The sequence below is a fragment of the Arachis ipaensis genome, chromosome B01, assembly GCF_000816755.2.
Source record: "Arachis ipaensis cultivar K30076 chromosome B01, Araip1.1, whole genome shotgun sequence".
Taxonomy (NCBI): Eukaryota; Viridiplantae; Streptophyta; class Magnoliopsida; order Fabales; family Fabaceae; genus Arachis; species Arachis ipaensis.
The window spans coordinates 130,079,384-130,093,630 of NC_029785.2; the positions used below are offsets into that span (position 1 = coordinate 130,079,384).

The following is a 14,247-nucleotide window of genomic DNA, read 5'->3' on the forward strand; positions in this document are numbered from 1 at the left end:
CTACGTCTATCTGGAACATTATCCACCCTATCCATGTCCGAAACTCGTCCTGGGCCACGCTGAAGCACCTCGGCAGGTATAGGAACTGCCCTGGGGTCACCAAGGAATAGCTCAGGTGACAAGAATCTTCGACCATGTTGGGCCCACCAATCAAGAAACTCATGTGACGGGCCTGGGTTCGGGACAACATCAAATCAAAGGACATGATCCGCGCGGCTGTCCCAATGGAGGTGCCATAACTGCAAGGTATACGGGAACCAACGGTCACCATCCCTGCCATCCTTCGCCATCAAGAAATCGATGTTCAGTGCTGACCATGGGAGAGGCTGAACTCCACCAAACTGAGGTAGCACCCGATCTACCTGGTGCCACTCTATGATAGCAAAATAAATCAGCGATGTCACGCTCCTCCACAGTGCCATATGACGAGGCTCAAGTATCTCCGGGTGGAGAACCTGGACTACTTCTGGAGTGCTATATGGCATTCAAGTAAACTGTGCAAAGTAATATACGTAGCACCTATTAGTTAACAGTACATTGTTAAGAAGCTGACATTATATGTTAACTACTTAGATTTAGAAAAAAGTTCACATCACCAGCCTAAAGGAGATCTATCTTGAGCCTCCAATGAGCAACCCGAGGTCCCCTCTCGCTCGCGGTCGGGTTGTAACCGGACCACCTGAAAGCACATGCAACGGTATTAATAGAAAATTACCACAAAATTTAAAACATAAACATAGAACATGAATATAACATCACCTCGACGCCAATGGCCAGTGGACGGTATCATATCCGGTTGGTCTGAAGCCAGAAAATCGCCAGAAGATCTATGACTGAAGCAGCTGCAACAGACCGACTAACTTGACAACGTTTATGTTTGCCACGCGGCACATGCACCTGTATAACCATGACAATGCAACTGATCCCCAACTGTACCCCCTATGTCCTCAAGCCTGGCTACAAACGGGAGCCATCGGATGTGTAGGCGAGTCCCAGACTTGTCCCCAAATAGCTGAGTCCCCAAAAGCATCATGATATAGGCTCTAGCATACCGCTGGATAGTGGCATCGTCGGCCCCGTCAGGTATCTCACCGAAGGTCTCCTGCATCCAGCTGCATCTCACTGTAAACTTGTCGATGCAGTCTGCAGGAGGCAATACACCTAGTAGCTCCTGGAACCAAACCCAAACTGGGCGACCACCCTGGATGTACCGCTCGAACTCTGTCAAACATCCACTAACGTACTGTCCATCTATCGGCAACCCTAACTGGTGCACCACGTCTTGCAGCGTAATCGTGCACTTCCCGAATGGCATATGAAACGTGTGCGTCTCCAGACGCCACCTCTCCATGAATGCACTAATCAACGGCTCATCCAATCTAAATCAGGTCTCGTTCAGCCTCGCAAGATGGTATAAACCGGCCATCTGCAAGTACGAAACGATCCTGTTATCCAATCGCATACCCTGCTGTCGCCTCATGCTACCGATACATCGATGAGGCTACATAAATAACATAACAATTTCTCCGTCAGCACCAAATGAAAAAATATCTACATAACAATAAATTAATCTTAATAATCTCATGAACGGAGTCAAATCAGGCAACGGATACCCACACAAAATTATATCATTAATTCATGATATTGGGCATAATAAAGATAATTCATATACTTATAAAAAACAGATTTAACCAGCGAGCCCAACTCATGCTTTTGATATTCAATCACTAATCTTAATAATATCTAAATGCCGGCCCACATCTACCTCAAAGTCTACTTTAATACTATTTTCTTTAAAAAAATGCGGTCAACTTCTTTATAGTCTACATCACTCAGATTGTTCCTTCTTATTCTACCACTATTTTAAATTTAACTTTCTCTACTACACCTCTTTACATTATTAAGCCACTAATATACCCATTCTATCTAGTTTAATGCTATTTGTTAAAAAATAAATTAACCCAGTTCTTTCATAATCTTCACTACTAATATTTTTCTTACCTATTCGTACCAACTACATCTTCTATAATACTACTTTTGAAAAAATAAACGTCAACCGTTTAACACTAATTTAAAAAAAAAAGCTAGCACATACTAACCTCTTCATTGACGACACCAGCAATGTGGGCAACTCCGTCTAGGCGATAAAGTCGGTCCGGATTATCTCTCATCACATTAATTTTTTTGAAGTGTTGAGCGTTTTTTGGAAGGGATTCGGTGGAGAAGGGTGGTGGGGCATATGGTTCGAAAGTGACCTTTTCGAACTATATTTATAGTGAAACTGGTAGTAAATCTATAGGGAGTGTTTCAAATTACAGTGGGTGCAAAACATGTATAAATTGAATCAGTAGGCAGAGATTTACTAGGTGCCCCGCTTACATATAAATCGAATCGGTCCCACTAGATTTACTAAGATAGGTGCTATTATTATATAAATTAAAACGGTTGCTATAGATTTACATTCAACGTTGTGCATCTCCACATAAATCGAAACAGTCCTCTTAGCTTAGATTTACCTTGGTCACGCTTAATTCAACCAAGGGTGTTTCAATTTATGAAGGAACATAAATCTGCCCAGGCTGTTTCGATTTATATAGAATTGCTTTCCTGGGTGATTCACGTGTGGATTTCTGCTTTGGGTGAATTGCGTTACTACTTTTCTTCTTTGGTTTAATAAAATTAATTACCCTATTTTTAATTAATTTCATTGTGTTCTATGTTATTTACTATCGTCCCTTTTCATGGAGGCTACACTGAGCTACCTCTCTTCGCTGTCACGAAGTTTTACTTATATGTGTTGTTATATTCTTAAGCTATTAATAAAAAAAAAGTTTGTATTAGCACAGCTGAAGAAGTGCACCCGTTTCACCAACACACGTGATCCCAAGTAATCGTGGGAGAAAATGTGCTCTCCCTATCTTCTGCGTCCATCTTCTGGTCTTGTTAGCTGCATGCGTGAATTCTAGCCAAACAAAATAAAGTTGTTTTTAATTAATTGCATTGTGTTTTATGTTATTTACTATAGTCCCTTTCTACGGGGCTACACTAAACTACCTCTCTTTGCTGCTACCAAGTTTTACTTATATGTATTTTTATACTCTTAAGCTATTAATTCATTAATTAATATAACAAACAAGCTTTCATGAAGAGTACTCTCATGTGTTGCTGAATGCTGACCTATAAATGTACACACTACTACTTATCATAGAAGGCCTAATTTACGCAAGAATTACCCTTACATTATTTTCCTCTTGTAACTATTATTTTTGTAGTAACGGAATCATTCATAACTTAGATGAACCACGACCATGTTAAACTTGGGCACTGAATTTGATGGTCCAAGAACGTTTAGAAATTCAATTGATTGGATACACAAACCAATCGATTGAAATTCAGGCTTCCTAAACTTCAATCAATTAGAATTGATACACAATCGATTGAATTTTGCATGGCATGTGGGATTTTTTATTCAATCAATTGAAATCATCAAAGCAATTTGAGAAATACATAGATACACTGGAATAAACCATATTTAACAAGAATTTTTTCATTATTAATTAAAAAAACCATTATTATACTCCTATATACTCTGGAGACGATGATAATGGTTGTCATTGTCTATTGTGAAGCTTAATCATTTGAGTTAGCCATTTTTTTTAGAATTTGAAGTGAAATTCGCCTTGCTCTGCATAAAAAAAAAATTCATATTTGAGAAACTAAAGTTGAAAATTTGAGTTTTGAAAAATAATATTTTTTTTATTTTATTTCAAAAAAAATTCATTACTAAAAGATAAAAAAATATTTTTTCATTACACAATCAATTTCATGAATAAAGAATCGTAATAAAGAATTGCAAAATTAGAGATTGTATTCACTAATCTCGATTTTGTAATCAAAACAATGGATTGTTTTCTAAACACTACAGTAAAAAAATTGATTGGATCTCTATCGGCAACTGTAATTATATTGGATATTAAAGAGATGTATAAACAATGAAGAAAAATTTGATATTAAGTAGATGGATAAACAATGAACAAAAACAATGAAAAAATTGATAATCAATCAGATTGATAAACGATTTTAATTGTAGGGATTGAGTAATTGTTGATAGATTATTCACTAATTTATAATCTTAACATTAAAGAAAAGATAAGATTAGAGTATCTAAATCAAAATAAAAACTTAAAAATTGAAGATAGAATTTTAAAGATAAGATAGATGAATAATAAAATAATAATTTATAATCACGAATAGAAAAATTTAGAGAAGTGTAACATACAACGCATTGCACAATTCAATCGATTGGATTGTGAAAATCTATATTGGTTTGAAGACTTAAATCGATTGGTTAACATGACCAATCGATTGAATAAGAAAAATCCCACATGTGCGCCTTGCAAAATTCAATCGATTGTGTATAAATTCCAATCGATTGAAGTTTCCATTAATTTGTGCATCCAATCGATTGAATTTCTAACAAACACGATTTTTCAAGTCCAATACGTATATAACAGATCAACAATAAAATTATGATTGATTAAGATTGCAAAATATTTATTACGATTAATAGAAGATCTAATTTATTATTGTTTTAATTTTTTATTATTAATAAACATAATAGATAAATAATAAAAAAATAATTTATAAAATAAAAAATAAATTTTATAATTAAATAATATATAAAAAATTAATTTATAATTAAAATTAAATAAAGACTATTTAACAATTATTAAAAAACATATTTTATTATAAAACTATTTAATGGTCCAAACGTTTTGGGACCATCAAATCCGATGCCAGGTTACCTAACACTTTTGATGAGAGGATTAACTTGTCTCTAGCATCCGATACATTAGAAAATGAACACATGCATGTACGAAATAATTATTTTATTAATTATCATAATAATTATTAGTGGCTAATTGGGTTTTGCCGACTAATGAAAATCATTGGTGAAATGACAAGAATGATGATGAAATGATCAAGAGTCAAGACTATTATTTATTATCACAATTTATTGATGTGATCACAGTAGTTAATTCGGTGTACATTAAGCTTTTGAGGGAATTAATTTAGTACCTTTTTGGTCCAATATAATTAACCAACCAAAACTAATTTGATCTACATTACTTTTGGAAGAAGTAAGTCTAAACTCATCAGTTTTGTATATTGTTATTTTGTCAAAAGTATTTTTTTAGGTGAAATATTAATATTTTTATCAAGCATGTGTTTACACACTTTAAAACTATATTATATCTCTTAAAGTAATTCTAATTAATAATTTATTTTATCCAAACAAAAATTATTCTCTTAGCTTAAACGTACCTTAAACATACTCAAATCAAATACAATTCAATATATAAAAGAAATTCTTCGTCTAATTAAAATGAATTTGTCAAAAAGAAATTTCAAATTCTTACGATTTTGTTAAAAAGAAATTTCAAACTAATAAATTTGTCAAAAATCATAAATGTTAAACCAAACAGAACCTTACTTAATTAAAAATAAAAAATTTTTAAGTTTTAAAATAGTCTTTAAATTTTCACTCAACTTTTAAATTGGTCTTCTAATTTTAATTCTCTGATCTCAATTTAGATTTAAATTTTCACTCCATAATTCGTATTTTAGTTTCTTGAATGTTTTTTGTTAACAGCGTATTAACGTGACAAAAAAACATAAATAATTAGTGCTACGGATTAGAATATAAATTAACCATGTGTAATAGAATGATGTGTTAGTTAACGATACAAGATATATCAATATAAATACAAAATAATACACGTGTCATAACATGATTTGTCCATGTGTCAATTTGGTAATACATATTACTCGTATGTTATCATTGCAATAAATTTATATTGTCTTTTGAATTTTATTGAGCAACTTATTTTAATTTTTGAAATTAAATATCATAAAACAAAATAGTCTTTAGAACAATTTTACTTTTTTTTTTTCACAAATTCAAAATCCTTAATATTTCATCCATTAATTTCTTTAATGGTCCAAACGTTTTGCGACTATCAAATCTTTTGCCTTAAACTTGAGTTTGGCTTCAAATTAGATCAATTCATTAAACTGTACTCATAATTAATTAAGTGTTTTTTGTCGTGATAATTAATTGGAAAAGTATGAGGAAACAATAGACTTATTGTACAATGCATACAATGGGGTTTAAATGAAATTTAAATTAAATAATGGGTTATTAATTAATTTTGTATTATTTCTAATTTGAAATTTAAAACCATTTAGTATTACTATTAATTATAGATTCTAATCAACTAATTAGGTTAAAACGCTGCATCATCTCATCAACGATCACACGGCTGCCCCATGCAGGATCTTTCCAACGCAGCCGCCCTCTCATCTACGATCGACAGCGCCGTCCTCTCATCTGCACACAACGCAGCACGGCTGCCCCATGCAGGAGCTTTCCAACGCAGCCGCCCTCTTATCTACGATCGACAGCGCCGCCCTCTCATCTGCACACAACGCAGCCAGTGTTCACTCCTTCAGAATGGCAGAATCGCAAGAAGAACATGTTGCAAGCGAGGGTCCTCCTTTATGCACATCACCTAGCCGAAATTCATTAATGGAGGTTGATATAGTTGAACCGTTAGTTTGTGTTGCCTCTGAAGTTTCTGAAAATTTATCAAACGAACAAGAAAACTTAGCCGCCGATGTCGCAGAGCACGGTCACAAGTCGAACAAGGTGAGCAATTAGGATCCTCAAATTCTGCCATGGATGTTTATTTCGCGTTTAATTCTGCCATAAATGAGTTCTTTGATTGTATGCTTATTGAAACATGCAATTGTAATCGATGAGTTGAGATGCAATTAAAGTTATGTTTGTTTTATTTTTAATAGTATGATTATATGCATTGAGGATTAGCTGAAATTAAGTAATCATTTTATGGTTATATGATTATATCCAGGAAGTATATTTTCTTACGTGTTTTTGTATGTGAATTTATGCTGTCATCATGTTAAATGGCATCTTTATTTGCTAATCATCCTATTATGGACTTATGTGCCTATATGCATGATGGGATAGCATAATCTAATTTTTTGGTATGCTTATATTAATTTATTTTTATCTACAGTGTGTGTATATTATCTCTACATGATGATCATGCAAGTATGTAAAATAGATAACTATAGTGTGATGCAGTGGCTGAACTTGTTTACTGAATTGAAGGAATTGCTATTTGTATTTGCAACATGCTAACCATGATATGCTTATATGAGTGTTTTAATCATGTAATGATATGCTTATATGCTCACTGCATATTTTTAACGTTATATGCTCATATGCTTCCTGCATATTATTTTAATATTTTTTATGCTTATAGGAATAAATAATGTTAAGATTTTAATATTTTTCTTCCTGCACCTGAAGAAAAGAGTGTGTGTATCTGAATATACAGGAAAAGAATTTTTTTCATGGAGTGAAAAAAGAAGCCACTAAAGATAGATTAAGGCCCTTAAATAATAGCCAAAATAAAAGAAATAATTTTACATAATTTTCATTGAATGAAAAAAAAAAACAACTAAAGGGTTGAATTTAATTAAATAATACATGAAATGAAAAAAAATAATTCTCATGGTTTGATTTGTAGCTGTTGATGTGTTTTCGGTGATTGTTTTAGAGATAAAGATGTGTAAAGTTTGATAAAGATGTGCAAGACTGGGTTTTGTTCAAGAATTCAAGACGGAGAAAACAAAAGAATTCACCCCTGGTATATGTTTAGCTTAATCTCAACTTTTTATGTTTATTTGGTATAGTACTATCATAGAACATAACTATTGGACTTTTTCTTTTCTTTTTTTTTTGGCAGGTGGTTCGTCCGCACACATTTCAAGATATAAACCATTGTGCTGTTTCTGGCCTGAATGTTTCCGAACAAGCCGGTGGTTTCATGTCTTTGTTAAGCTCCTTCAACAAAAAGTAGGATTAGTTGGACGAGGTTGTGATAGTGTATATTTTCTCATCTCTGTGTTTATAGGATTCATGTTAGTTTAAAGATTCTAAGGCAGTTGTTGCAAAGGTCCATATGTTATTAATTGCAAGAACTCTTTTTCCATTAGATAGAACGAACCCTTTTACTTTTTTTTATTTCGTGTACACTTAAAACATAACGAGTATATTGGGTGGTTATTCTGTAATCCACGAGATAGTTTAATAAAGTTGTACCCGATTTCTACATGCCTCACTGTATAGTTTTTCGGTACGTAGTTGTTCATTATAGACACTGTTTACACGTATTTATAATGAACTAATGTGGATGTTCATTTCCATAGGTAATCAGATGTTCATTTTTACTCTAAGCATGGATGGTTACCTGTTAATACTCGTGTGTGCTGCACTTGGTTGTTATGTTTTGATTTTGATATTATAAAAATTTTGATAATTTTTCTTCTGAGATAGATTAATTCTTTCGTTCTTTTTAACAAAATTTTTAATATATGCGTTGAAAAATAAGTCCTTAATAAATTAAAAAAATATAAACTAATATTTTTCATCCAATAATCAGTTAATAATTTTCTCTTTATTTTATAATCCCAACTCAAATCTTTATTCTCTATTTACTTATCATTTTGTTAGCTAACTATTGTCTAAAATATAAATTGGATGTTCATTACAGTAAGGTATTGGATGTTCAGTTTAGCTATATTAGTGGATGGTTAGTGGTCACATATCTCAACATGCACAAGTATGGCAACTTTACCAAGCAACCTTGATAAATCTGGGATTCTAACATATAAAAAAACATAGATAATTTTTAGGTAAAATAACCAATAAATCATTGTACTGTAGAAAAAAAAAAGATGTCCTGGAATCAAGTCTTTCTAATGTGACAAACAAATCCCTAATCATCTCAGCAGTAGGTAAACTCAGTATAATGTGGTAGTTCAATTCATTGCAACTAATACTAAGTAAGCAACTTCTTCTTGCCTTTGCGCATTGCCCCCTTCGGTAATCCCTCCGCACGTTCAATCAATGACCGTGTGCTAGGTGCAGTGTATGGTGAACTAACGTCATTCTTCTTGTTCCGTGGTGCATTGCGACGAACAGGTTTAACCGTTTCACTCAATAACGAAACAAGCTGATGAACCAATGCATTGTGTGGGCCACAAATTATGTCTAGCATCAACTCCATCCGGTATGAACTGAGTGAATCCTGTGCGTAGATTTATCAGGGAACTTAGTGTTAAGAATCATTACTGTGGTATTTTTGTACAGCACGAATAATTAGAATTATGAAAGTCTTTATTTTACGAAAGTTCCACAATTAATAGAATTCCATTAGAAAAAAATTCTACCAAAGTCGCCATGTAATAAGGATAACCGAATTAGGAACATGGTATATAAGGAGTGAGCTAATAAATGTGAAGTCCTGATACAGAGATAACTAAATTCCAAGCAAACTGAAGTGGTAGACATTCTCTAAATGTTTGGTCTAGTGGCATATATGGATAAAACTGGTTAAATTTATGCATGGACTGATCATTAATTATATCAAGCACACCAACATACTTATAGGTTCTTGGATAAAAAACTTAATTTCAGGTAGCCACAAAAGAAATACATATATAATTTTTTGTATTGCAGAAAAGAAGACAATTTTGTTTATAATGCAAGCCGTGTAATTTAATATACCAGCATCTAGCAGTGTTCTGTCATGCTAAATTCACACTGTAGAAAAAATTCTACCAAATTTGCCATGTAATAAGATCACACAATGATTATTCATCCAAAGTGAGTAATAAGGTTAGCCAAATTAATTTTATCTAATACCCAGGTCCAATGAATATGAAAAGATAAATAAACAAATAGATAGATAAATAAGACCACTAGCAGACAAAATGATCATAGAAATAAGTTTAGGTAATATGAAAGAGCAACTATACACTAAACATATACACTACACATGATCAAATAATGACTCTCAAGAAGTAGTAGTACTGGTATATAGTGCCGCCTATGAATCATGAGCAACAAAAATCAATGGGCTGATATATCATTCCATAACTCCACACGCACATATATATATATATACACAAAATCCACAACAAACTCCCATCACATTATGTCAGTTTGGCAATGCTTGATCAGACCTCATTTAACCACAACTATTCACATCACAAAGCACTTACAATTCACAAAACATTAAAAAAAGAAAAGCAAAATCTCCAAAACACTAATGAATAATTCTATATTGCTGGATTCTCTAGATACAAGGCTAGTATATGGCACACCATTTTATTGATTATGAAACTAGAGAGAAAATGATAGAGATCAGCGACATAAAGAACAAAGAGGGCACAATAATCAAAGTGGGTTAATCACGCATTTCATCAACAAAATCCATCTACAATCTAACATGCAACCGCGATTACTAATCAGAAACTGAACAACCTCACCCACTTACCTTGGATGGTTAGGATCCTTCCGGTCAAGATGTTGGATGTCTTTCCAGTGACCTGTTCAGTAGCAGGAGGCTATTTCTCGAAGGTGGGCTGCTTCTGTGCTCAGAGAGAACGGGTCCCGGTCACGGAATACTCGGAAGATGTTTAGTTCGGCGGTGAGATCTCCGACGCGGCTGTTCTGATCAACGGCTTCTAGCCCGGCAGCTGGGTTGCTTGCTTCTCGCCCGGCAGCTGTTCTGATCTTCGACGCGAATGCCGGATGTTCAGTGACGGCGCCGTGCTGGAGGGAAGCGAACAGGTCGCTTGCTTGCAAGGTTGCGGCGCTCAGGTTTCTAGCGCCGTCACGGCTCTCTGCTACCAATTGGAAGGGTTTGAGTGGGTGAAGAGAAAGGGCGAAACAAAAGGGATTGGGGTTTGGGGAAAAATTAGAAATAACAAAAGTATGGTGGTGTGCTAAAGTAAACAGCTATATTAGGATTAGGGTTAATTTTCTATTTTAAATTCAATTGGGCCCAATTAAAAAACCCATTGTAGCCATTGTATAGATATTTCATTGTCTTCCTAGCGGGATCCAAGTGTTTAAAATTGTGTCTTGATAATTATTAATTTGGGTGAACCTTCTTCCAGTGTTGACAATAAATAGACGCTGGAAAGGTCTACTATTTTTTTTTAAATGGTATATACTATATAGTTTCTAATGCATAAATTGGGTTTAGATTAATATTATTGGTAGATAGCAACAAACCAAGCCAAGAACAATAATGACAATTAGAAAGGTTAGGTATGAAAAGAATAAAGCATAGTTTAGCTTTCATCGTGGCACTTGCACAGTTGCACTACTGCGGCTAATTTTTTTTATATTGGGTTATTATTGGTGTTTTTGGTTAATATTATGATGATTTGGTGTAATGCAGTGATATGGGATAAAAAGAAATCGTTAGTAACGATTTTAAATAAGACAAAAAAATAGAAAAAGTTAACAGAAATCGTGAATTACGATTTCAAATAAGACAAAAAAAAAATAGGAAATCGTGAGTTACGATTTTAATTTTTTAATTTAAAAAAAATATAATTTATGAAATCGTGAGTAACGATTTCTTTTGTTTTACAAATCGTAACTAACGATTTGTATTATGTATCACACTTTACGCTTTTAATTTTTTAATTTAAAAAAAATATAATTTATGAAATCGTGAGTAACGATTTCTTTTGTTTTACAAATCGTAACTAACGATTTGTATTATGTATCACACTTGTGAAATACACCCATTTCGACTCATATCAACGTAATACACCATTTCATCCATCATATAAAAAATAATTATTTTCACTACTGCACACACATCATATGTTGACATCTATTATAGATTTCGTATTTCAATATTTTTAAGAAATTTTTTCTTTTTTTTTTTCTTAAAAAGAAAGGAGAAGAGAATAACACCTGAATTTGTTTCAATTATCAATTAGTCGCTCAAATCATTAGACAAATTCTTGACTCAATACATCTGTCTATTGAGAACATTGCAATCCATTTTGAATATAGAAAATAAAGAATTCAATTCTTCCATCTCACGAGATTAACTGGAACAGCTCCAATTAGCCTAAAAATAATTAAAACCGAAAAAAAAATTAAAAGAAAGAAATCAATGTCACTCATGGGCTGGCTTCCAACTGTCTTAGTCGCAATACACGTTCTCTAAACAAAAAAAAGAATACACATCAATAATATTATTATGTTTTTTCTATTTTATTTTTTAAAATTATGTTGTGGTACTAGATTTAATGGTTAATTAAAGTCAAAAAGGATGATTAAAGTGTGCGTGGGAAGCAATTACCATTAGTGGCAGTCACGTTAAAGTCAAGTGGCAGCACTGGTAAATAAGTGGAAAAGTAATGGCATATTGTGAGAAAGCATCGCTTATAATGTAAGTCGCAGAGGCTCTTGTTCTTCTGCTCAAAACACAGTCACAAACAAAAACGATAACATGGCGAGCTCAAGAACCACTAGAACCTTCTACGCTTTCTTTCTCCTCTGCGCGATCCTCTCCGTCCACGTGTCACTCTCCTCATGCTCCGCCGTCGGTGACCTGGACCACCAGCTCGGCGCTTTCTTCCTGCCGGTAAAGTCCGAGTGCCGCGGATCCATCGCGGAGTGCAGCCTTCTCGCCGGAGACGAGGACGAGACGGAGTTCCTGATGGACTCGGAGAGCAACCGGCGCATCTTAGCAGGGAAAAGGTACATAAGCTACGGTGCGCTTAGGAGGAACACTATCCCTTGCTCGCGACGTGGCGCTTCCTATTACAATTGTAGACCTGGCGCTCAGGCGAACCCTTACCGCCGCGGATGCAGTGCCATCACACGTTGCAGGCGTTGAGAGAGTGGTGTCCTGTTCAGTATTATTCACACTTCCTCTTTCTTTTTCTTTTTTTTTTTTAAATATATTTTTGTAATTGATGAGGATTATTTTATTACTGTTATTATTAATTGTTACTATTATGGTTCTATATGTATACGAGTAGCGAGAGAGAGAGAGAGCGAGAGAGCGTAGAGCTGAATAAAATATTAAAATCAAAAGATAATAATTACTGTTTGCATCTATGCGTATTGTAATTAATTATTTTTTTCTTGGTAATATTTATTGGCTGGATCCGCCTTTATTTTCTGTTTTGCCAAGTTGAGAATGAAATGAGGGAGCGGTGAGTGGGGGAGGGAGGGAATGTCATTGTTTTCTGAGCAAAGCCATGTTTGGTTTTGGAAGGTAATGTGAAGTGATGAAATTGGGGCTGTGGCTTTTGGTTTTCGATGCAAAGCAAAGGAATAGGAACTGAGAATGGGCCTCCTTTGGGATTTTGCCTTTTGGGATGTGTGGCTTCAAAGAGAAGCTGGGTTGTGTGGCAGTATCTGTTTGGTGCCTTGTCCCTCCTTGTTCCCTTCTCTTTTTCGCTTTTTCCTAACACTTTCAATTCAAATTCTTGAATTACCAATATGCCCCTCCTTCATTCATTCATAATCATATTCCGTAAATTTCTCCCTCTTAGTCACTCTGCTCGTCTCATGTCAATTCTTGATCACCTTTTTAGGTTATTGCAAATTTATTCAGATGTTCCCCTAAAAAATAGATGGACATATAAGGTCATAGTGCATCAAACGATATTGCAATAAAAATGGCAGCATTAAGCCATTAACAAAAACGTGAGTTGGGTACAAATTAAATTTATAACGTTGAGGTATTTATCAAGCTTAAATGGGATCAGAGTAGGCACTTTGGTTGGAAAATAGACTTTGGAATCATTGCTTTCTTTTGCGTTGCTTTAATTTAAAGGAGGAAATGATATTCTTATGTTAGATTAAAGCCAGCCTCACATGCATTATTATCCGCATCAATCAAAATCAACGAACGCGCTACTATGATTAATATGATGGCATCTAGCATCTTTACTTTCGTGTGTGACAACTAAATACACCTCACAAACCCTTTGTCCCATTATCTTCTGTCCAACTATAATTTTGTCCCGGACCACAAACTTGAATAGAGTAGCTACCTAGCTTAACCTCTTCTACTCTAATTTCTACACATTCATATAAATACACTATCTCCCTAGAGGAATTTATCTGTGCACATCTGAATTTGATTTTGCTCACATTCATTTACACCAAATATTATACTCAACACCCTGCCAAGCTGTCAAATAGCACATATATAGGGAATGAATTCTCTCAATTTTTTTTAACAATTGAAAGGATCCATTTTCATATATATATATATATATATATATGAGTAAATAATTATTTTTAACCATAAAAGATTTAGACGCTAA

At 34.0% G+C, this 14,247-nt stretch overlaps 1 protein-coding gene and 1 long non-coding RNA gene across 2 annotated transcripts; one reads left to right on the plus strand and one right to left on the minus strand.

The window, feature by feature from the left end:
* LOC107638585 lies at positions 8,716-10,980 on the minus strand. Its single transcript, XR_001619814.2, has 2 exons — positions 10,431-10,980; positions 8,716-9,179 (listed from the first exon to the last, which is right to left on the minus strand). It is a non-coding gene; the product is annotated as an uncharacterized LOC107638585 (long non-coding RNA).
* LOC107638590 (protein RALF-like 33) lies at positions 12,358-13,086 on the plus strand. Its single transcript, XM_016341928.2, has one exon. The coding sequence runs from the start codon at positions 12,414-12,416 to the stop codon at positions 12,801-12,803; it is 390 nt and encodes a 129-aa protein (XP_016197414.1). The 5' UTR covers positions 12,358-12,413; the 3' UTR covers positions 12,804-13,086.